This window comes from Centroberyx gerrardi, chromosome 7 (genome assembly GCF_048128805.1).
Source record: "Centroberyx gerrardi isolate f3 chromosome 7, fCenGer3.hap1.cur.20231027, whole genome shotgun sequence".
Classification (NCBI taxonomy): Eukaryota; Metazoa; Chordata; class Actinopteri; order Beryciformes; family Berycidae; genus Centroberyx; species Centroberyx gerrardi.
The window spans coordinates 11,988,694-12,012,802 of NC_136003.1; the positions used below are offsets into that span (position 1 = coordinate 11,988,694).

General features: G+C 44.8%; 4 protein-coding genes and 1 non-coding gene across 7 annotated transcripts; 4 read left to right on the top strand and 1 right to left on the bottom strand.

The window, feature by feature from the left end:
- The first annotated feature begins 892 nt into the window (after positions 1-892).
- On the top strand, positions 893-4,135 carry LOC139926701 (small ribosomal subunit protein uS2). The gene is made up of 8 exons (XM_071918498.2): positions 893-939; positions 1,536-1,705; positions 2,012-2,130; positions 2,548-2,793; positions 3,247-3,375; positions 3,503-3,662; positions 3,827-3,883; positions 3,997-4,135. The coding sequence occupies exons 2-8, from the start codon at positions 1,573-1,575 to the stop codon at positions 4,089-4,091; spliced, it is 939 nt and encodes a 312-aa protein (XP_071774599.1). The 5' UTR covers positions 893-939; positions 1,536-1,572; the 3' UTR covers positions 4,092-4,135.
- LOC139926732 (small nucleolar RNA SNORA62/SNORA6 family) lies at positions 2,280-2,419 on the top strand. The gene has a single exon (XR_011785321.1). It is a non-coding gene; the product is annotated as a small nucleolar RNA SNORA62/SNORA6 family (small nucleolar RNA).
- Positions 4,136-5,474: 1,339 nt separating the features above from the next.
- Positions 5,475-10,545, top strand: LOC139926691 (intraflagellar transport protein 56-like). The gene is made up of 15 exons (XM_071918485.2): positions 5,475-5,589; positions 5,732-5,781; positions 5,899-6,044; positions 6,184-6,355; positions 6,783-6,857; positions 7,811-7,913; positions 8,132-8,187; positions 8,549-8,602; positions 8,746-8,809; positions 8,952-9,040; positions 9,129-9,212; positions 9,323-9,392; positions 9,475-9,581; positions 10,071-10,204; positions 10,307-10,545. Exons 1-15 carry the CDS (start codon positions 5,487-5,489, stop codon positions 10,425-10,427), a joined length of 1,428 nt encoding a protein of 475 aa, XP_071774586.2. The 5' UTR covers positions 5,475-5,486; the 3' UTR covers positions 10,428-10,545.
- A 511-nt stretch (positions 10,546-11,056) lies between these two features.
- Positions 11,057-21,501, top strand: ubn2b (ubinuclein 2b). 3 transcript variants are annotated; one of them, XM_071918494.2, is made up of 17 exons: positions 11,057-11,673; positions 12,160-12,288; positions 12,438-12,539; positions 12,986-13,117; positions 13,276-13,382; positions 13,514-14,015; positions 14,667-14,737; positions 14,842-14,971; positions 15,485-15,591; positions 15,747-15,857; positions 16,002-16,145; positions 16,557-16,607; positions 16,696-16,738; positions 18,034-19,329; positions 19,509-19,716; positions 20,458-20,526; positions 20,807-21,501. In XM_071918494.2, exons 1-17 carry the CDS (start codon positions 11,368-11,370, stop codon positions 20,851-20,853), a joined length of 3,555 nt encoding a protein of 1,184 aa, XP_071774595.1. In that variant the 5' UTR covers positions 11,057-11,367; the 3' UTR covers positions 20,854-21,501. The 3 variants fall into 3 exon arrangements, with proteins under 3 accessions (XP_071774595.1, XP_071774596.1, XP_071774597.1); XM_071918495.2 differs by having other exon boundaries at positions 12,456-12,539; XM_071918496.2 differs by lacking the exon at positions 20,458-20,526.
- Positions 21,502-22,000: 499 nt separating this feature from the next.
- Positions 22,001-23,973, bottom strand: trir (telomerase RNA component interacting RNase). The gene is made up of 3 exons (XM_071918515.2): positions 23,119-23,973; positions 22,608-22,679; positions 22,001-22,528 (listed from the first exon to the last, which is right to left on the bottom strand). The coding sequence occupies exons 1-3, from the start codon at positions 23,389-23,391 to the stop codon at positions 22,421-22,423; spliced, it is 453 nt and encodes a 150-aa protein (XP_071774616.1). The 5' UTR covers positions 23,392-23,973; the 3' UTR covers positions 22,001-22,420.
- Positions 23,974-24,109: the final 136 nt, after the last annotated feature.

Genomic DNA, 24,109 nt, shown 5'->3' on the forward strand with positions numbered 1-24,109 from the left:
TCTTAGTATTTATTTATTATGTGAAGTGTGTTGAGACCCCTGTCGGTGATAATGCACTTAAAATAACTAATAATAATTTGACTTTAGAGTAAACATTTAATGAATGTACCTTGAATCATGAAGGATATGACTGTCATTACTTTAAATGATCAAGCCACAGAGAAGACTGTTTGAATTTTTTGACATCATCTGTTGACATTTGTTGACATCCCTGATTCTTACCGTTACTCTGTGTCCTTTAACCTTGTGTTTTCCCAAAAAACACAACTCTGTGGCATGCTATTCCCTCATGTGCCACATCACCCCACTTCTTCTGTAGCCTTATTTGTAAGATCCATTGCCACCAATGTCCTTGACATTTATCCAAACATAACCCTATTAAATCAACACCAAGCAGCCAACCTAAACCATATTCCTGTTCTTTCTCTGTTCTTTCTCTGTTGAGTCTCTCAACACCTCACCGCACTGGTCTTACTAGTCCCAATAGCTTCACTGTGGTACAGTAAATAAAAGTCTCTTTAAAATCTAAAATACATTTCTTTTGAAATATTTCTCAACATGTTGTACTATCGCTGTGTACATATTGTGATACCTTTACCTGGAACCCATTATCTTTAGCAAATAAAGTTGCAACACAGCAGTCTTTCACCGGGCAGTCAGCGTCTCAGCATTGTCTTAATATGGTCTTTCCATCCCCATTGTCTTAATATGGGATACCCATCCGACCTCTAGTTACCAGCCTAAAAAAACGCCACACAGTCACCACAGTATATAGGACACAAACGCCACCTAGTGAAAAAATGGCAGAACTACACTTACCCGTTTCACAATAAACAACCAATCACGCGCTTGGAAGTTTGAGTACATATACTACGCCACTTCCTCCCAGCGCCCTCTTTTTCACCGTGTGGACAGATTTCCATACGGCGTTGTTTCGTGGTGAGTTTTAAAGTGTCTTATTATGTATATAACCCATCATATGCGGTTGGGGGAAGTCGAATAAAGACCAATACACCAAAATGTTATGTCCAGACCAGTATATATACCCTGACTATCGTGTGGATATAGCCTTAATTTACCTCTAGAAAAATATGCTAACGTGCATAGCTAACTTGTAGCCGCTGACACGCGCACACAGTGGCATGCCACAGTATATCCTGTTCCTGTCGCGCCTAATTCCAAGTTACGGCAACTGTTATTGATCAGACTCCATATCCACCCATTGTATAAAGCTAATATATCATTGTGAATCTGTATTTATGTGAAATTGGAGGGTTTGGATATATTTGGGTGGCCATGTGGTTAGGAAGACCGTCTTTCAACCGGATGATCTGGGTCAGTAAAGAATCAATCACATACTCGTGAAACTAGGCTGGTTTGTGAATGGATCTTTTGTGGTGTATCCTCTGATAATGCTATCTCTATGCAAGCCTAGGCTCCCACATGGAGACCTGCTACCGATGTCACGCTAACCCCACAATAATTTTGCCAGAAATAGGACATATAGATAACACTATCTTTTCACCCTCCCCCAGCTCTCCCGTAACTCGTAACACAGGGAAAGTGGTCACGATGTCCGGAGGTCTGGATGTCCTTCAAATGAAGGAGGAGGATGTGCTGAAGTTCCTGGCTGCAGGAACCCACCTGGGAGGCACCAACATGGACTTCCAGATGGAGCAGTACGTCTACAAGAGAAAAAGTGATGGTGAGTGTTGGATCAACTGGATTGTGCTATACAATGCACTGTGCCATGGTATTAAAAGTCAAGTGAAGCAAGAAAATCAACCTTTTGTGTACAGTGTGTTAATTAAAAGTGCAGTAAACACAGCGCCCTGGTGGCTCCTTTGACTAAGGCACATAATCATGTACCCACAGTCACCCCCCTCTCTCCTGTCTCCACTGTGTACTGTCAAATAAAGGCAAAAATAAATATGCAGTGAAAAACATTTCAGTTACAATGAACAAGCCAAATATGCCCCTTGGGTTCTCACATGGCCTTTTCATTCACCAGGTGTGTACATCATCAACCTGAGGAAGACCTGGGAGAAACTGCTGCTGGCAGCCAGGGCCATCGTTGCCATTGAAAACCCAGCAGATGTGTGTGTCATCTCTTCCAGGAACACTGGACAGGTAAAATAAGACACTTAGAAGTGATGTCTACAATATATCTTGGTGTCTAGTTAGACTGTAGTCAAATATGGCTCTTTGTGTGGTGGGAAGTTATTTAATACTCTTGTAGTTGTTTATCAACTTCATCAGTTTTGGATGCTATTATTTTATATGCGCACTATTAAAACCGGGCACTGATGTTGGTGTTCAGGTGTCGGAAGTGTGCTAGAGTGAGCGGGCCGGGTTTTCGCTAACACCATGAGGACTGCTGTCCCATGACTGGGGTTTGATAGTGACCTGAGCCACAGGCACTCATGCCATCAGATTGTATCGCTCGTTACTTTTTCAGTGTAAATAAATAAAAATTGCGAAATGGTTGACAGAACAAAATTGAGTCCTTGAGTATAAACATTTTTTTTTTCCCTCCTGTCATTGTAGAGAGCCGTGCTGAAGTTTGCCTCTGCCACCGGTGCCACCACCTTCCACGGGCGTTTCACCCCTGGTACATTCACCAATCAGATCCAGGCGGCTTTCAGGGAGCCCCGCCTTCTGATTGTGACGGACCCCCGTGCCGACCACCAGGCACTGACTGAGGCTTCCTACGTCAACATCCCCACCATCGCCCTGTGCAACACAGACTCCCCACTCAGATACGTGGACATTTCTATCCCCTGCAACAACAAGGTGAGATAAACTGGTTAACAAAAACTGTACTGCATTGTTGAGATATATTGACGTCAGACTTTGGGCTCCTTTGGGCTTAGTGAATTATGTGACTGATTATTTTGACATTAGACCATGTGTATTATCTGGATACGGTTTAGTGGAGATTTTAGTGAACCCTTAAAATTTGCACACCGTTAGAGCCCGGCACTATCCTGTCTGTGCAGTGCGGGGTGTAGGATGTGTGCTAAAGAAACGCTGGGCCTTTTTCCTCCTCTCTCTGTTCTACTCAGGGGAAAGTGGGAATAGGTCTTGCCACAAAAAGCTGTTCCTCTTGTAGATCTCTATGCCTTTTGTTTGTGGATTTTGTGAGACGAACCAGACATGATGAATGCCAGTCACAGTAGTTATGAGTTTCACTCAGTATCCTAGATGACGAACCATCCCCTGAGCTGTGACTGATGTGTGTTCTAGGGTCACCACTCTGTGGGTCTGATGTGGTGGATGCTGGCCAGGGAGGTTCTCAGAATGAGGGGCACCATCTCCAGGGAGCACCCTTGGGAGGTCATGCCAGATCTCTACTTCTACAGGGATCCTGAGGAGGTAAAACGTCGCTATTTAAATACACTGCAGCTTCCCACATGCGTTCTCTGTCCATTATATTGCAGGTTGATGTTTTTGTCGCACACACCATTTCCACACTTGCTAAATGCATGTATTCTCATTGCAGATTGAGAAGGAGGAGCAGGCTGCGGCTGAGAAGGCTGTTGGCAAGGAGGAGTTCCAGGGCGAGTGGACCGCCCCTGCAGCTGAGTTTACCCAGCCTGAGGTGGCCGATTGGTCTGAGGGTGTGGCTGTGCCATCTGTGCCCATCCAGCAGTTCCCTACAGGTAAGAGCGCTCGTCTTGATCGATCGAGCACCTGTCACTTATTCAACCCTTACAAAAACGTAGCAGTTAAATTACTTTTACCACCTTCATTCAGCACAGTTGATTAGCCTGTTAAATGGCTTTACCAAAACCATAACTTGATCTCCTCTGCCCCATCTTTTCAGCTGCTGCTGCTGCTGCCCCTGCTGCCAAGCCAGCTGCACCAGCTGAAGGGTTCTCTGGTGAGTTGTAGCCTCATATGGAGTCATTAACCATCCAAACTTCTAAACAATTATTAATTTTCCTCAATCATTGCTGAATGTTGAGTATTTATTTGGATTCCTTTGTCTTGCAGAGGACTGGAGTACCCAGCCTGCCACTGAGGATTGGTCCACTGCCCCCACTGCCCAGGCCTCAGAATGGGGTGGAGCTCCTGCTGATTGGTCTTAAAACATTGACCTGTAATAATAAACAGCTGTTTTTTACAGACTTCACTTGTGACTTTGTGTGGCTTGATCTTCTATTTACTGTCTTTTAAGGTCACTGGGTCAGCTTTGACACTTGTCTAACTGAACATCAAATACAACTTGAACATCCTGTGTAGAATATTGCTTGCAGTGGAACTGCATTTTATTCTGAACCACTTGAAATATTGAATATTGTGAATACACTGATCTGGTTGGTTTATGCTTCCTTGTTGAAGGTTTGTTGGAAAAGACAGTTGTACAATCAAGAGTCATGGAGGCACACGCAATGATGAGATTTTATTTATATTAAATGGTATCAACAAAGCTTTGATCCAAACGTAATGGATAACATAAGGACACATACAGGGTTTAGCGGAACCACAGAGTCTCGTTCCCGGTGCAAAGTAATCCAGGAGGAGGCACCGTTGCTTGGCAACCAGAGCTCAGCTATGTAAACGGCAAAATCATCTCGAGGTAGACGGCGATCGCAATCAAATGGTTTCTAAATACCGCTCGCCACACATTTCTGTCAATTTATGCAATGTTAGTCTTCGTGAATCAACTTAAACAACTATACAATGGTAAGCTTTATGGGTGACTAATTATGGTATAACAAGTCGAGTTTCTGCTGCTATCAAAGTCGAGTTAACTAACGTTAGTTAGCTATTCGTTCATAACATTTAGTTATTTTGAGCCAACGCAAGTTGGACATTTCCCAACCTAACTTAGTTACGATTAACGGTAACATGAACTGTCTGCTGGATAAAAAGGAAAGCTTGACAAACGAACTAGGTTAACCTACTTTATTGAAGCTAAGTAAACCTCATATTCATCATAGTCAAGTTTGACTCCGCACCTATTTAGGCAAACTTAGATGGGATTTTTGTTTTTTAATGGTGTTAATCATGCTTCACAGAATCTGTCTAGGGTAAAACCAGCCGTCGGCGGGGATACTCCGGTAAATAAAATCAAGGGGAAAAAGCCTCCTCTCCTCGAGGATTATGTTACCAACAGGGACTATCTGGGAGCCATAACACTGCTGGAGGTAGTGCTGACGTTCGTGTCATTACATTCAGTCATGGCATACACTAACATTCCTGTGGAGCTCCTTATCTCGTTCTGCTATTTCCAATGTGTCTCTGTGTGTGACTGGGCGAACAGTTTCAGCACAGTGAAGGTGAGAGAGGAGTGGATGCAGACCTGTGGCTGGGCTACTGTGCTTTCCACCTTGGAGACTACAGGAGAGCTATGGAGGTTTGGAATAAAGTCCAAAAGCTTATTGTACACACCATGAAGTTTTTGTATTTGCAAAGACGCAGGTTTAATAAGTGAGATACACATGCACTCGTGCCATTTTTTTCTGTAGGAGTACAAAGCCATGACAATGAAACCAGAATGCCCTTCGGAGGTTTGGGTCTATCTTGCCTGCACCTTCTTCTTCTTGGGACTTTACAAGGAGGCTGAGGAGGCTGCACTTAAGGGTACGTCACACCCACTCTGATCTCCCACACGTTAGTTCCACCACCTTACTATTCACCCACAAGTAATCCACTCACAGACAATGGTATAATACATTTTGAGGAGCTCGTCACGGTCTCATGTTTTCACCTTTATCTCTCTCAGCCCCTAAAAGCCAGCTGCAGAATCGGCTGCTGTTCCACCTCGCGCACAAGGTCAGCCTTTACAGCCCATGCATCTTTCCCTTAAAATAACCCAAAGTAACCTGCTCAGAGAGAATATCTTCCCTGTGTCCATGTGTGTGTTCTTCCTTTCTTTTCCCGCGTCTGCAGTTCAGTGATGAGAAGAAGCTGATGGCGTTCCACCAGAGCCTGGAGGATGTGACTGAGGACCAGCTGAGCCTGGCCTCCATCCACTGCATGCGCTTCCATTACCAGCAGGCCATTGAAATCTACCAGCACATCCTGGCCCGGAACAGGTGAGTGTGCGACAACACAGACAATGTACAGGATTAACAGACAGAAGGTGGAGTCTACATGGACTGGTGTATTGAATAACAGTTCTTTTCCTGGGATGCTAAATACCTGATCTATTAGTCAATGCTTTGTCTTCTTTAGAAACTACCTGGCCCTGAATGTGTATGTGGCTCTTTGCTACTACAAAATGGACTACTACGAAGTGTCCCAGCAGGTGTTGGCTGTCTATTTGCAGAGCGTCCCAGATTCGACCGTTGCCCTCAACCTCATGGCCTGCAATCTCTTCAGGCTCTTCAATGGAAAAGCAGCTGAGGTCAGTTTCCACAAATTTGTACCAAAACTTGACCTCACTTCAAAGTTCATGTTGGGGCTCCCTTATAAAAAATATTGAAGTAGTTTAGTTTGGCTCTAATGCAAGTTGTAGCACAAAAACTGTTCCTTTTTGGATACATTGTAATGGTAAAAATACAAATTTTCAGCTTTGCCCTATTATTATTGTTTTGAGCAGTGATTGGGTGAAATTATGTTGTTGGATTCACATTTTCGCTTGCAGTAGTCGCATTTTTCAAGCTGGGGTGGGTGGCCCATTACTGATGAATACATTTGTTGGACACATTAATTAGATGGCTTTTCTGACATACATTTGTGTGCACAGTGTATGAATGTTAAAACACTTTTATGCTCTCACAGTCCTTGATATGTTTCCCTCCTGGTTTTTTTTTTCCCTGCCCTCCCCTTAGGCTGAGCTGAAGAACCTGATAGACATCTCCTCCACCTCCTTTGAATTTGCAAAGGAGCTAATCCAGCACAACCTGGTAAGAGGCATTAATAATGCATTGGCTTGTAGGGTCTGGTCAGTCTGCATTGAATACTCTGCTACTGAACAGCTGACCAGCAGTACACAGCTGGTCTACACATAGTTGATTTAGATCAGAGTTTGTTGTTGGACTCTTTTTTCCCCAGGAAAGGTGTTTTGATAGATTTCAGTTTGTCAGACAAGAATCCTGACTATCAGTAAAGTTTACCAATGCATGTGTGCATATGTTAAAGTATAGGCCTGTGTAACAACATGATCTTAAATTAATAGCCTTGCAGCTTCCTATTGAAGACTATTTGAAGCATTGTAAAGCATTGTAAAGATGATACACATATGTCTTTCACAACAGGCTGAATTGGCCAAATAGAGAAACACAGTCACACACACACACACACACACACACACACACACACACACACACACACACACACACACATGCAATGCAATCCTTGAGCCAGCTCTGCCCTATTTTCACTTGTCCACTTCTCTCCATGTAACAGCCTCAAACAGGACACTCTTTGAAGTATTCCTTTAGCCAGTGGATAGCTTGTTGTGTGATAGTACAAGTGAAGAATAATTTTCATTTTAGAGAAAGTAATAATGGACTGAGCAAGGTGCTCTAATTTTCCATTCCTACTGTGCTATAGAAACTTACAGGAAGAATATGCACTCCATTACCTGTATCCAATGTGTTTTTGTTGTTGTTTTTCTATATCTAATTATCATCCAGAGCCCCTTTTACAGAAAATAGGTAGAATTTCATTATTGGCTGTGTTGCCCATAAACATTTTTTTTTTCTGCCAGCCAAGAAGTCCCAGGGGGTTTTCCACTTTTCTGCATTTCAGAATTTTTACAGGCTCACAGCAGGCAATAACTGGCAATTACAAGTCTGATATGGAAATATTAAAATGTGAAGACTGATGATGCTGTGGGCATGTGTTTGGTTTTCAGGCAGTGTTTCGCGGCGGGGAGAGAGCTTTACAGGTGCTTCCTGGTCTGGTGGATGTTATACCTGAGGCTCGGCTCAACCTAGTGATCTACTATCTCAGGCAAGGTGAGCATCCACATAATTTGACTTGTATCATAATTACTTGGATTTTTTATTCATCTGTGTATTACACTTGTCAACTAAGTGAAATTATCATCAGTTTGGATTTCTCAATATGTTTGATGATGAAGCGATTTGATTCAGATATATTCTTTCATACCGTATATCATGTGTTTGTACACTGAATGCTAATGCTCTGCTGTTCATGTCTTTGATTTTGTCAGAAGACATCGAGGAGTCCTACGCTCTGATCCAGGACTTAGAACTCAACACACCACAGGTGGGTGACTGTCACCTTTTATTGTCTACAGTGTTCATGTTCTTTCTTTTCCCTTTCCTCCTCTTCTTTTCCTTTCTTTCAGTTTTGTGTGCACTACAGTATATAGCATACTGTATGTATTAACCTCTTCTCTCCCCCATTCTCTCAATCTTTCATTCTCTCTCAGGTTCAGGGCAGTGTTAGTCTTAATATAGATCAGTGTACAGTAAGTGTGTGTGTGTGTGTGTGCGCCAGATCTCTCTCTCCATCTCCCCTCCCTCCTTGTCTTCCCATTCTCCATGTCAGAGTTAGTGCAGTCTTACCCGTTAGCTCAATGCACAGCTGTATTGTAGAAGTGTCTCTGTGCTTCTGATTGTTTCAGGAGTATATTTTGAAGGGGGCGGTGAATGTGGTGCTGGGACAAGAGCTTGGCTCGGTGAGTGAGTGAAGCTGCTGAATTGTTGCAGCTGTGGAAATTTTCCTACATAGCAACAATTTGATTATAGATTATTGGAAATAGCATGGTAATGGAGCCCTATGCCTGTATTTTATGTCAAAACTTGCTCTTTTTCATTGCAGAGGCATCATCTGAAAACAGCTCAGAAGCTTTTCCAGCTGGTTGGTGGCTCAGCCAATGAATGCAGTGAGTGCGCCCCACCCTCTGTCTTCTTGGGCTACATGTACACGAATCACTGTAACATTCTCTCACGCACAACAGACTGCAAGCCTAATGGTAAGTTAGGGCAAACACAACCAGTCGCTCTTTTTCTCCTGCTGTGACCTAGACACTGTTCCTGGAAGACAGTGCCTGGCCTCTTCTTTTTTCCTGCTGCGGCAGTTCGAAGAGGTGCTTGTCTACCTCGACTCTATCAAGGTAAAAATCAGTGTGACGCTTAAAGTAAAGCCTGCGTCGAGTTGATTATACATCGGTAGATGCTCCAATTGCTCTTACTTTCATTCAGAGCTACTTCTTCAATGATGACACCTTCAACTTCAACTATGCTCAAGCCAAAGCTGCTCTTGGCAACTACAAGGAGGCAGAGGAGGTATTATCCCTGACATCCCTATGAAATCCCTATGAGGAGATTTGATACATATATATATATATGTACACATGAATCTATATGGATGCTGTGTTGCTCTGCTGTCCCTCCAGGCCTTCCTGCTGATTCAGAGTGAGAAGCTCAGGAGCGACTATGTGTACCTCAGTTGGCTGGCACGCTGCTGTACGTTAGTAGCTTGATATTTCTGAAACATGTGGCGGCACTGCATTAGATAACCGTATTGAAAAGTGTGTGTCGCCTTTAGATATCATGAACAAGAAGGCTCGGCTGGCCTGGGAGCTCTACGTGAGGATGGAGACGTCAGCTGAGTCCTTCAGCCTCCTGCAGCTCATAGCCAATGACTGCTACAAGGTGCTGAGCTCCACACTCATTCTGTATCTGTACAAGGTTAGATTGTAGTATTGAAGAATATGCATATGGTATTCCTGTGTCCTGTTAGAAACCATAACTCTAATTTGTGACACCCTCAAGTTGTATAACCTGGAACTAACTCCTCTATTGATAATGATGAGGAGATCTCAAAGAAAATGACCTTTTCCATCTCGCTGAGATTTGATATGGGTGACTCAGCAGGATGGAGGGTGGTTTCTGGTTTCTTGTTCTACAGGAATCATTTACCCTAACATAACTGTTCTGGGACATAGGAAAATAATATTTAAATACTGAAATTCAGTGGGGTCATTATTTAAGCCAGAGTTTAGCACACAATAACATTTCTGTGGTATTACTGATGTAGCAGTAATAGCACTATAATAGATATACATGGTTTCCTGGTAGTTCATACCGAAGAAGACAGCTTTATGAGTGTGAGTCATTTCACATTTCTCCCTCTCTACTCAGATGGGACAGTTTTACTATGCAGCAAAAGCCTTTGACGCCCTGGAAAGACTGGACCCAATCCCTGAGTACTGGGAGGGCAAAAGAGGCGCCTGTGTGGGAGTGTTTCAGCTCATTGTAGCTGGGGAGGAATCAAGGTAGGCCGCATTACCTACACCCACAACTTGATATACAGGTTCTTATTTACTTTCCCTGTTGCTTTACTGAAAATGTGACACATTACTGTCTTTGTGTTTTAGGGAGATGTTAAAGAAAGTGCTGCCTTTGTTAAGGGACACGGAGCGGCCTCAGGTGGAATACACATACATCATCAGGATTCTGAAGAAGTGGGCCAAGGACAACAGGGTCCCTCTGCGATGATGTCATTACTGGACTGTTTTACTGAGACTGGACCAAAAAAAGACTGAAAGACTCAGATCAAAATTCTCACATGCAAAACTTCACCACTAAGTGCCAGTGTTTTCTGGGTATAGCTATATTTCAGAGATTGCATTTTTATAATATGCATTTTAATATGCATTGTAAATTGTTTATATGCTTAAACACTTCTCATGTATTATTTGTTTAAAAAATCTGTTGTCTTGTATGCACTGTAATATTTGCTGTTACTCTGAGATTAAAACGTATTGTTTTATTAATGCCTGATGTTTATTGCCATGGCATCGTTTGCATGTTGGGAGTAGGTTCACATTTTATTTGTTGTGTGTCGTGCTTTAAAATGCTGCAGTTCCACTTCCAGCAGCGGACTTTTGTGTGTGTTTTCCGGGCCGTGAGGAGCGCTCTGTATCTGCTGCCAGGCCCAGTCAAAACATCCCGCCTGCAGAACAATCGTCTTCTCCACATTCGCGCTAGTCTGTCAAGTGGGCGTGTCCCGGGGGGCGCTTTAGCTCTGCCATTGGACAAAGACTGCTCCCTTTCTCCTCTGCTTCCGCTTTCTTTTCATACGCACGCCCAGTCACTCAATAATGATAATAATGATCAAGATGGCTACTACGGATGCCTCCTTGCGGTAGCTAACTAACAATTTCATGGAAACATCCAAAACTGCGATTTTCCACCGTTCAAGTCCCTCGTAGGTGACCGGGGAGGTGCCAGGGAGACTACTGTATGGATTAATACGGGCTGAGGGGCGATAAAAGTCATTGTGTTGCCTGCAGCACCCATTCTGAGGAAGCTAGCTAGCCAAGCAACTAGCTAGCTGTAGTTGTCGACCATCTCCAATTTTAGCTCTCCAGCCAGCGGCGGCTCAGTGAAGTCTCGCCCCCCCGTCGTGTGTCCGGACGGAGAGCGTCTGCATCAAATGGCAGAGCCGAGGAAAGTGCCGTTCGTCACCATCTCGTCCTTCAACACCTCGCCGACGTCGGAGTCCAAGAAGCGCCGTCGCGAAGATGAGGCCGAGATCACTTTGGGGAAAGATGGAGGTGGAAGTGCAGCAGCAGTCGGGTCAGGAGGTTGCGGAGGTCCGTTTGGTAACGTGAAAGGCGGTGACGGGGAGTCCGGGGAGACGAAACCGACAGTCCGCCTAAACCTCTCTCTGACCGAGCCAAGTGAACGAGGATCTGCCGAGTTCAACTACAGCGAACTGGTCCAGTCAACTCTTACTCAGGTTAGGACTGTGTAGACGGACACAAGTAACCATGATGTGAACAGGAGGGGCCTAACCTGGCAGCACGTCAGGAGTGGCCAGGCATTGTGTGCATTGTGTGTGAAGCTGAGGTGTCACAGTTGTATCTGTTATCATATTTAAGTGTTACTGAGGCACTTAGTGGCGAACTAGTGAATTACTTAAGCTCAGTACTTTGTTATATGATCCTGGGCCAAACTCTGGACAAGTAAATTAAGACAAGAAATATGAAAAATTGTTGAAATTCTATTCTATACAAGTTATGGATTGGGCTTCTTCACAGCTCTAATTACAGGTCAGGACTTATGGTGAAAAGTTGCATGTTGGGGAAAAAAACCCTAGCAGAGACTGATGAGGATGACAGCTATTTGCAACACTAGGTTTCAAAATTGCAAGGCACTCTTTGCAAGACAAATTTCAAAGGCTCCTGCCCCTATTTTATTCATTTGTCAAACTTGTTTACCCCAGGTAAAGCCCGCGGTTACAGCTGTCCCTAAAGGGCTGACACCTCCCCTGGACCCCAACGACCCTTTCGCTGACGATGAGAGGGAGAGACGGGAGGTGGAAGCACTAGCCAAGAAATTTGAGAGCAAATATGTAAGTTTACGGTCTACAAGGAAGTGTGTACAGTAATAGTACATTCAGAAAAATAATGTGCAGCTGGATGGATGTTTGTGTGAGAGTTCTCCAATGTCTGATATATTTCCAAAAGGTCTTTGATCCTGTTATTTCCCCTCTGATTGCAGGGTGGTGTTCCAAAGAAGAAGAAAAAGGACAGGATGCAGGATCTCATTGACATTGGCTATGGCTATGATGAGACTGACCCCTTCATAGATAATTCAGAGGCTGTGAGTTCCCTTTTTGCCCTTGCACACGCATCCCATTCTGAACATCACTTCATCTGTCAGTGATGCAATGTCATATCAGCGAGTGATTAGTGCTGGCTTTATAATGAATTTGAAATGTCTATTTTTCTGCTCCCTATTATTCTCTGTCCTTGGCATATTCCAAACTGTTGGGTTTTTGTTTTGGTGAAACCTGTAATGTTCTCCCGTCAGTTTTGGGAAGGAAGGCTAGTCGACGGGGATCAAGGACAGCCTCGACTTGTCTCTTGTCTGTCCGCAGTGCAGTTCCTCTTATCACTGTTGACCTGCTTTTCACTTTGACAGTTAACGCAAAGTCACAGTCTTGTTTTTGCTGCAGTGCTTTATCTAAGCAGTGGCAAACTATTGTCGCAGCGTGCCACAGTGCAACAGAAATAACAGTGATTGTAACTCTCTCCTCCTGCCCTCAGTATGATGAGCTGGTACCGGCCTCGCTCACCACAAAACACGGAGGCTTCTACATCAACACAGGCACCCTGCAGTTCAGAGCAGCCTCTGACTCGGAGGGGGAGGGGGCCGGCACGCAGGACAACCACTTCAAGGTAGGAGAAAAGCAGATTTATATGACATAGCCTACGTTATACACATGAAATAGTCCAAGTACGTTAGGTTTCTGAAGTGTAAAACTATGTTACTGTACTGAAAACAACCATGGTTATATGTAACTACTAAACCCCATTTTTTATGCCTCTGTGTGTAGAAGATGAAAGATGGTGAAGAGCGGGTGATAAAGAAACGTCGGAAAAAGCAAGATGGCGGCATTATGGAAGACAAGAAACCCAGGAAGAATAGACTGCCAAAGCAAGGGTGGGTTTTAATTTTCCTTCAGCGTTTCATGTTGGGCTTGTTGCTTCACTAGACCTTCACAATGCCAATCGGATTCAAAATCCCAACTTTCGATCTCTCTTACTGTCTCTCTTCTTCTTTTGTTCTGACAGAGTTTCGGCCCTGAATGTTCACCGGCCCGAGAAGAAGAAGAGGAAGAAGCTGATGAAGGATTCTATCCATCTGGCCAACATGCTGCGCCGCTTCACCAGAGAGAAGGATGAGATGCGCAAGAAGAACCCTGCCACCGCCGCTGGTCTGCCACGACCCAACGCCAAAGTGCCCAACGCCAACAGTGCTCTCCTCAACGCCCACTCCAAGGCTGCTGGCGGCAACGACTTCAACATGGCCGACCTGACCGCCGACCCCGCCGTGATGTCGCTGCTGGGGTCCGCCAATAACAACGACATGCTGCAGGACATGATGGGCGACCTGGACTTTGGGATGCTGGACTCTCCTCAGCCCTCCAGCCCAGCGCAGGCAGAGAACGGCTCCATGGGAATGGGGCACAAACCAGGTGGTGGTAGGGTGTCACAGGGTAGCGTGCTGCCCCCTCCTCCCCTGCCCAGCGGACTGCCTGCCCCGCTCACCAAGCGCATCGAAGACCTACGAGCGGTACGGGCTTCACTGTTCCCCTGGATCACATTTTTAGAATGTAAATTAAATCTGACTTGAATACTCATGATCCAGACGGTGCAATTGCTGTATGACAGAAAATCATTCATGACAGTATTTGGCACAAAGGGGGCTACTGTTACATTTCATTACCCCCCCCTCTTCCTTTGATAGCTATGTTTGTCAAGATTCTGACATTTCCTTCAGAAATTAGAACAGGATTAACAGAGACATTGTGTCAGGGTGGTGATGAGGAATGAAAATTAGACGTTGCTGTGGTAACAGGAGCTGTGATGCTCTTTCGAGGGAGAGCTGGATGAGGTGAAAGTGCCAACTCTCCCCTGACAGGGTGAGAAGAGAGAGGGCATAAAACAAGAGCAAGATGAGCAGGAAAGAATGGTAGAAAGAGAGAGAGAGGTAAAGAAAGAAACACAGTCGACAAGATGTGACAAGGTGGAGTGAGGTGGCAGGTGATAAGTTCTGTTGCAAAAGTTCATAGAAATCATACTTGGTAAATTTGTCCCTTGGCTTCCATGTATATATATTTTTTTAAATGTACAGTGGTGCAGTACTATTTTATGACTTTGAAATTATTATATGACTGAATTACTAAATTATACAAGTCTATCTAATGATTATCCACTCTGACAGGCATCCCGTCAATTTGATGAAGAGGGCAGGAAAAAGTTCTTCACGTTGGACATGAACAACATCCTACTGGAGTGAGTACCATTAGGATTTTCCTTTTTGTAGACAATTCTAAAGTCACAAATTGCTATGTAAACCTCCATCCGTCTCCCTGTGTGTGTGTGTGTGCATGTTGCAGTATTGAGTTGCAGGTTCAGGAGCAGCCGGCAGTGGTGCGCTCAGCGGTCTACTCTCACCTGGAGGCCTTTGTGCCCTGCAATAAGGAGGCTCTGCTCAAACGCCTTAAGAAGCTTAGCCTCAACATACAGGTGTGTGTGTGTGTGTGTGTGTGTGTGAGATTCAGAGACACAAATGCAATGGTGCTCCCTGTTTTTGGTGCTTTTGCCAATGCGGTCCCTTTTCAGGTTGTTTTATTTGATTATCAGAGAAGAAAAAAGTAAAAGTTAGAGAAAAAATAGACATAATCAATTTGTATGGTAGAAATATTTTTTTTTTCCAATCCCACAAATTATCCCCCCCAAAATTTTCTTGTGACCCCCCTGGGGGATCCCGACCCCCAGGTTGAGAACCAATGCACTAGCTACGGGCACTGCTCTAAATCTGAAAAATGTCTTGCTAGTGAACTGAGAATGTTGATAACCTGTCAGCAAGCAGGTGCGTTTAAACGTAACTGTGCGAACGCCAAGTCATTGTTTTTGTAGCTAGTGTGCCTGCTGCCTTTACAAGTCGTTTATAAGTCTATATTTAGTGTGCATATGTGAGAGTATGCTTGCCTGCATATGTGTCTGTGATTTTTGACAGTGCTTATCCCTGTCTCCCAGGACGACCGTCTTCGTACGCCTCTGCTGAAGCTGAAGCTGGCAGTGTGCAGTGTGATGCCGGAGCAGATTGCGAGATACAACATGGACTGTATCGCTAAGGTGGCAAAGTAAGGACTCTCTCAACTCGGCTGTGGCTTATCCTGAGCTTACAACTCACCAAAGTCATTACTTCTGTTTGCTTCCTATCATCTTCTCATCCATATTATTTTCTCATAAAGGGGCTCTGATATATGATACCGTGATTATTTCTCTGTGTTCACAGGCATCAGTCTGAGGAGGGAGAGAAGAACGGTTCGGAAGAGGAAGATGAAGAGAAACCGGGGAAGCGGGTGATGGGGCCTCGAAAGAAGTTTGTCTGGGACGACAAACTCAGGTCAGTTTTATTCGCCAGGAGTGACTTTGCTGCTATATCATGACCTGCTTTTCAAACCCCGATCAGCAGTTTGTCTTCTCTTGGGACTGTGTACTTAGTGAGTGTGTGTGTGTGTGTGTGTGTGTGTGTGTGTGCACTTTCCAGGTCGTTGCTGTGTAACCTGGTGCGGGTGAAGCTGGGCTGCTATGAGTTGGAGGGCCAGAACTCGCTGTCTCTAGAGGACTACCTCAAGGGCTTCATGGAGACTGAAGTCAAACCACTCTGGCCCAAGGGTTGGATGCAGGCCAGGTGTGTGTGTGTTTTTGCTGCCTGAGTGTATTTTATGATTTAGAGCATTAATGACTACCAGCTGTATTTGCATGGTATTCTTTTTAAAAGTTATAAAGCTTCACAATAGCTTTAGCCATTTACATTGCAGCACACTTACTTATTACTTAATTATTAGTAGAGCATATTTAAGGCTAATGCATATGGCTGTAGCATGTTGAACATACATTATGTAGTGTTATGTCTGTAGTATACTGTCTGTAGTAAGTCCCTGCTGTCCTTCTACCATGTATGTTAGTTTGTACTGTGAACCGCTGTAAGTTGTCTGTCTTTACATCTCTGCATCAGTGCTACCAAAACAAATTCCTTTACATTTATTGTACTTGCCAATTAACGGTATTCTGAATCTGACATGTTTATTTTTGTCTCCAGGATGCTGTTCAAAGAGAGCATCATGGTTCATGGTCACCTCACAGGCAACACGTGAGTCATGCAAATTATTAACTAATTTCTTCATGACTGACTCGTTTAGCCTCTTGTCTCATGTTTATGTTGTTTCTTTCCGCTCCAGAGCAAAGAAAAAGATGGTCCCTACTCCCAAGGCCAAGCCAAAGGTTAGATGCTATTTATTTGCCATTTACTTTGAGTTTCACTGCAATACATGTCATGCTGTGTGGTTTGCTGGGGGGTGCCAGCTAATAAGTAAGGGAAAATTCAGCGAGTCGGTCATTATCATGTCAGGGTCATGATCGCTCTGAAGGCTTATTTTTCAATAAAGACTGGCTTGCTGTAATTTATCCTGCTTATTACATGGCTACTTACCAAAGACAATCATTTGACACAAAATATTGATGTAAAGGGGGGGTATCCTAGGCTGTGGCAATTCTTAGTATTTATGGTGATTTTGGTACTTGGTGGTGTGAAGTAATCACAGTAAAAAAATAGAATCATGTTACTATGCTGTTTCCCCACGGTCACCAACTATAAAACTCGCCCCCTTGTACAAGCCTGTCAGATTTTGCTCCAGTGTCAGTGTAGATACTGGACTGTCTGAAATCGACCAATCAGCGCTAAGAGGAGGACGGCCTTCCAGAATGGCCAGCCAATCAGAGCAGTAGCTCATTAGCATAGAAGCTGCTTATGTAAAACTACCTATTTTCTTGTAGGTGGAAAACAAACACTGGGAAGTGAATAGCTAAAGCTATAACTAAACGATTTTTACTGAAAAAAACTTAACAGATGTATTTTATAGACACCAGGTAATTATATAAAATTGCTGAAAAAGCAAATGATACCCCTCCTTTAAATGATTTTACAACAAACTAAAGTAACTTACAAGCTTCCACCACAAAATAGTCCAGCAGGACTGTCTGCAGTAACTGAGGAGTAACGTCTTGTGCCAAGAAGACTTGATTAACGTGATTAGAAATCAATAAAATCGACAAGACTTCTTGACTGCAGTCATGTCATTAGATGTGAAACAGCGGTGTAAAGTCTATTATGTGAAAAAGTTGTCCATTATTCAGAAATAACACTGCCCTACAAAGCTAAAGGGCAGGAACTGCATAAGAGCATGACAGAGTGAAACTGAGAAAAAATACTTTATCTTCACCTTCATCCTCTCCGGACAAAAGTATTCTTGGTGTAGAAGTCGATGATATATATTGTTTACTAGCACCTATGGGTCTAATGTTTGTTAAAATGCCATCTAAACTTAAGTCAAACTTAAACTTAAGTCAACAAAAGGTCAGACGTCATGTCTGACCTTTTGAAAAACACAAAAATAGTTGCTGCTGTTCACCTTTGTAGGGCAGAACAGACCTCAGAAGTGTTCAGCAAAGCCATGTAAAAAAGTTCAGTTATTAACTCGTTCCTGTAACTGTTATCTTTGTGTATTCTGTAATTCCAGGAGACTGGTTGGGTTCAGCGGTCTACACCCTCAGCAGGTGCCACCCCCTCCCCCGCTGCCCAGGTTGCCAAGCGACCGCCCCCGTCGCCCTCTGAGCCCATTTGTCTGGACTCCCTCGACGAGGATCTGACAGCTCCCTCCCTAGACTCCATCTCCCAGGCCCTGGCCATCCTCAGCAACGCAGCCAAGGGCCTGGCCCACGGGGACAGCCCCCCGTCCCCGGACAGGCCCAAGGCAGCCGCCAACCCCTCCTCCCTCCACGCCTCGACACTCCTCCAGCAGCACAAAAAAAGCTCCGTCGGCACTCCCAGCTCCAATGCACCTCACTACGTCTCTACCTCTTCGTCTTCCTCCACCCCTCTCTCTCGGCCTTCCTCCATCTCCTCCTCCCCTCTGCCCTCAGTGAGGGTGGACGGGTTGGGGGGCATTAAGGGCATGGCGCAGGTGCACAGACACTCAGCGTTGAACACTCAGAGACCTGCCGGGGCGGGCCTGGCTAAAGCTAACATGGCCGCCTCGCCCTCAACACCCAAACCGCGTCCACCACCCACTGCCTCTCCCCTTGTTCCCCCCGGATCAAAGACAGGGCTCTCCACTCCCCCCTCTGGCCTCCTCAAAGGCAGCAGCAATAATAATAAAGCCAACAGCGGTGACGCTCTTATCATTGCATCGCCTCAGTCTCGGCCACACATCCTCCCATCACCCTCTCACATGACCCCCAAAACGCTGCAGACGCCTCGCCTGCCCCAGCCCCCCCAGAGTAAATCCTCCCCCTCTCCTTCCCTCTCTCACTCGCTTCCCGGAGTTCAGTCCCATTCCCAGCACCAGTCTAACTTCATCACCCCCATGCACGCCACTCTCACCAAGTCCACCCACAGCAGCACCCCACCCATCATCAAACTCACTCCTCGCGCCCCCAACCCCATCGCTCCCACCTCCACCTCGCCCTCCATCTCCCCTCACCCCAGGTCTCAGGCGACCCCCTCCATACACCAGTACTCCAAAAGCCCAGCAGGGTTCCGCCCGCCGTTCTCAGGTGCCCAAGGAGGAACAACCAAGCCAGGTCAAGGCAGCTACACTCCTCCAGGCAGCCAGAAGACCCCGAACAGCAACAGCACCACCAACACCAGCCTTATTAACACCTCATCCATTAGCAAGCATTCAGGATCCAGTGCCTCCCCCGCAACGGCCTCTGCCAACCCAGGCCAGCGACAAAGGTTGGGGGGTGGGACACCTCAGGGGGCTAAGCCAATCGCATCCGTCTCATCGCCATCTGTCACTTCTCAGTTGCCACAGGTTTGTACTGTAGGAGGTGATACACTGCGGTCACGCTAGAAAGCTGCCAAGATCAGTAACCTGTAATCTGTACTTCTCTCTCTCCACATACATTATCAATGTGTTTTCCACACAAAGTATGTTTTGTAATTTGTTAATAACTAAAGTTTTACCGCTTGCTCTCCCCTGTTGTGCCTCAGGTCTCCACAGCAGGTAGCGGCGGTCTCCTTGGCTCTGCCCCATCCCTCCCCCTGGGGTTTGGGATGCTGGGGGGGCTGGTGCCCGTGTCCCTGCCCTTCCAGTTCCCCCCGCTGCTAAACCTGCCCCCGCTGGGTACTGCAGGCTCCAGTACAGGAGCCAGCGGCTCCGCGGCCAGTAGCACTGCATCATTCTCCACCCTGACCCAGAGTGAGTGACGCATGCAGAGTAGGGTTACGGATGACACCACATTGATGAATTTTAAATCATGCACCACACACAAATTGAAATTGGGGCCGGGTATTAAAAATAACATAAATGGTATGATGTGGAAAAAGATTGTACATTTGTCTTGAGTGAATAGAAAGTGAAAGAATATCTTAGTAATTAGGGGCCAATCTGATCCAATATACTTTCAGCATTAACACATTAGGTGGGTGCTCTGTATATGTGACTATCAGTATGTTGCTCTTGTCTTTTTTGATGTTTAGGTACCTGTGTAGGCCTTGTTTTGTGTTGTTTGTTGTTGAACCATTGTTATATCACCATACTGTGTCTGGATGTAAGCTTGTGATTTTTCTCCTCATTGTCTGACATTATCCCATTTTCTTTGCTTCATTCCTCAAATTTTCTCCTTTCCTCTGTTACTGTTTCTGCATTCATGACTGCTTTTCTTTTCATTGTTTTGTTTACTTTTCCGCCTGTTACTCATTTGGCCTGATTCATACATCTTCCACCTTTTTCTTATTTCTTCCCCTCTCCCTCTTGCTGTCATTACCTGTTCCTTACCTCTTGTCATCTTGCTCCTCTTTTCTGTCTGCCCCCACTTCCTCCCCTTTTCTTGTTCCACTCCCATTTTTTCCTCCTCCTCTGTCCTGCTTCCTTTGTATCCGTTCCTGCCTCTCTTCCCTTTCCCTCCTCGTTTCTTGTTCCCCTGTCCTGTCTCCTCAGATCTGTATAAGAGTCTCCAGTCAGGGTCTCAGGTTGCTCTGCCTCCTCACTTGCAGCTCGCTTTCTCAGGTAAAATCTGCCCCTCCCACCCCCGAAGACCGCTCCATTTACTCCCCTCTCCTGCCCTTCTCTCTTTCCAGTTGTCTGGTGTTCTGTCTTGGGCAATGTTCTTTTTCTGTCTTGTCCTGTTCCCCTCTCTGCTTGTCTGGTGGTGGTCGCATGCTCGTCCGTCTCCGTATGTAGTCATCTTAGTCGTTGTCCAATCTCTGTGATAGCTGTATCAGTGTTTTGTTTACTATTTGTTCTTGAATTTCATTGATATTTCAACATCGCTACTCTTCCTGTCCAGATGTCAATCAAAGCCAGGGAGGAGATGCTAAGAGGAAGACTCTATGATACAGCGTGATTCAAACACCCAGCGGAAGCTGTCCAGTGAAATGACAAGGTGTTGGGACAAATCAGGACGGAACATGGCTTTGAGTGACAGATGGATTGACCACTCATAAGAGGGTTCTGAATTAAGGACTGGGATACGCTCAAGACGTTTGATCTGAAAGGATCAGTAATTGTCATGAGTACCAGTTAAATATAACTTTTTTAAAACAATTTGATAACTTTTTAATACTATTCTTCATAGAATTGTTAAATGGAAAATGACAAATGCATTTTGTCAGTGTTTACAAGATAGACCTATATCACTGTGGACAGGGAGAAGGAATGAATGAGATGATTGAATCTGGAAGATAATTTTTAAACGTGTGTAAGCTGTGTGTGTATGCATGTGGGTCTGAATGCATTACTCTTTTGATTGGACAGACAGTGTGTATGTATCCCTCCCTCTCTGATGCGTGGTCAGTGTGTCTATTCGGTGCTGTTTTTATTATAATGTAATTATCACTGATACCTGTAAGAAATGTAAACTGAATGCAAATTTGAGCTTTTTTTTCCAATGAAAGCTGTACACTTTTTCATTGTACTTGAATTCTCAAGTTCTTTTCTGTATAGAACTCAAACATACTTTCAATTAAACAAAATGCCTTAAAATCTTTTCCTTTGCGAGCTAGTAATTTGATGTAATTTGTACTGCCAAGTGAGTTGCCACGTATAAGTTCATGGTCATACAGTGACTGCTAATTCTAAAAGCTGTACATATGGAGGCACTAGTAGTGTAGATAAAAGGCACAGGAATGATTGATTCCTCTGTAGACATCACACATTTTACAGAGCAAAGTGAGAAAACAAGGAGCACTGGTAGCCCACATTGGATATGTGCTGTATAAAATGGGCTATTCCTACAGTTAGTTAATAGTACATTTTAAATGTTATAAACAAAGGATGAGTCTGGATTTTCAAAATACGGGTGAAATAGATGATAGAAAAGATTGGTTTGAGCACCTCACAACATAGCTTGTGAAGCCGATGAATTCATACATACAGTACAAAGTCTTGTTTTTCCTCTCAACTCCCAAGAAGCAGAAACTGGTTTTGAGGCAGTGTCTGGGTTCCAGATGAAGCCAACACAACTCAGGCACAAGACCACAGGTAAATGGGCAGTGTAGTTTTAATCAAAACCTTGATTTGGATGACATCATGTGCCCTATCAACAAATAGTCGAAATCAATTATCAATTTGCCCTAACTTAAACCAGCAGGCCACTATGAAAATATTAGATAATCAACAATGATCAATGAATGCCAATAGTTTCCCGAAAAAAGGCCTTTTGACACCAGATCCAACCACAACAGTCCAACATATAACAAACAAGATACAAACGATACAAAAGGGGGACAGAGGAAAAAAAAGGGGAGGGGGAAAAATCCATCTGACAAATTTTAAGTATTTTGTGAAAGGTGTATAGTGAAGGGTAACTTATTCTGGCAGTATGAGAAGCATCTGCATTCCAGAGCATCTCCCAGGTGGTTCCCCCTCATCACAACATTGTCTTCATGATGGCCTCAGGAGCCTACTTGACCAGAGGCCTGGTTTTATCGTCGTCGCCACACTGGTGGGCTTTGTACTTTTTCACCTCAGCCATGTATTTTGACCAGGCATCGCTCTTGCCCGGCTCAGCCTGCAAGAGAGAAAAGACAGATGGTCAAATGATGTCAACAGTATATACTTCAGTTGTGTGTCACATGACCCAAACTTACTTCTGAATCCTGTTTCTGCTTCTTCGCAACCACGCCGGTCTTTAGGAACACACCGCCTCTGCGTTTCCCCACCTGGGTTAGGGGATAGAAGACTGACACCGTTACACGAGCCCTTGCAGGTGGACTGCCAATGATGGAGACTACACGAGAGCAGAAGGGCTACATTTAGGCTCCTGCCGCACCACCAGCGAACCATCAGGGAGGAGCATCCCTAATCTTGTCTGGTCTACATGTGTGTTTATTGTCACAGCATAGCCACTGAGTTTTACAATGACACCACAGTCCACTTCAAAAATAATGCAATTCAAGGAATGGCATGTGTGTGCAATGTCAACCCACATGCCTACTGCATGTACTATTGGCAACTAACACTTAAGTGTCGGACTTTATTCTATAATGCAATAACTCAAGTGCCAAACTGAGTAGGACAGTGTCAAAACAGTGCATGGTGCTTCAGTGTAGATGTATGAACACTACGACTATCTCATCTTACAACTGCCAAACCCCTTACAAAGCTCGTCACGGGAGGGGGCTTCTTTTCCACTGTTGACTGTCCTTGCTCTGTGGTTCTTGCTTCTTCACTTGCTTGCTGCGTTTCCTTTTTTCTCTTCTCTTCCTCCATTTTCTTCTTGAACATCTCCATGAAGCTGCCGTCGTTAGCGAACGCATTCCCCCCTGCTGCCTTGCTCGCTCCCGGCGCTGGGCTGGCAGGCGACGCGGGGCTGTCGCTGTTTGAATCGCTGCTGCTTTGATGGGTTTTGCTGTATGCACGCTTCGGATCCATGTTGTCTTGATTGTATCCTCATAAATGAGCGCAGTCCCGCGGTTCAAACTGTATTTCAACAGGCGTCCTCTGTAACCGTTTTCTGAGCAGGTATTATGGCTTTGTTGTGAGGCTGTTAACAGCACAGTCAGCACGCTGCAAGGCAGGTTGGACCCCACCCGGCTACAATGTAGCTAGCTAGCTAGCTAGCTAGAGAGTCCAATTCCAAAGTAACGTATTCTCTCAACAATAAGCTGAAATAAAAAGGGTGTAAAAAAAAAACTTCCCAATGTTTCACCGTGCCAGCCTGTCCCAACCAAACGAAAACAAAAAAACAGGCGCTGGTTCAGCTGCTAACGACGTTACCGCAGTTTGCTAACGCTGCTGGCTAACGTGCCGTTTAGCCAGGCCTTTTCGGATGAAGGATGTCCGCAAGATAGCAAAATAAACGTGCAAATCGTAGGTGAAATGCATCTAGGTATAAAATACTGTTGAAACGCACGACGACATCCGAACAGCTGCATCCACGACTAGCTGTTCCGCAGATTTTACCTATGTTTTTCATAAGTTTTGTTTCCTTTCACTTACTGTCGGCCATCTTGAATTTCCTTTGTAGATGTCACGTAATGACTGTAGCGCCCCCTGCTGTGCTGGAAGTGCGCCTGATAGGAAGAGACCAAATGGCCCACGTGTATAACCAATAATATAATGCCTCCATAGTAATAATGCAGTGTCCCAA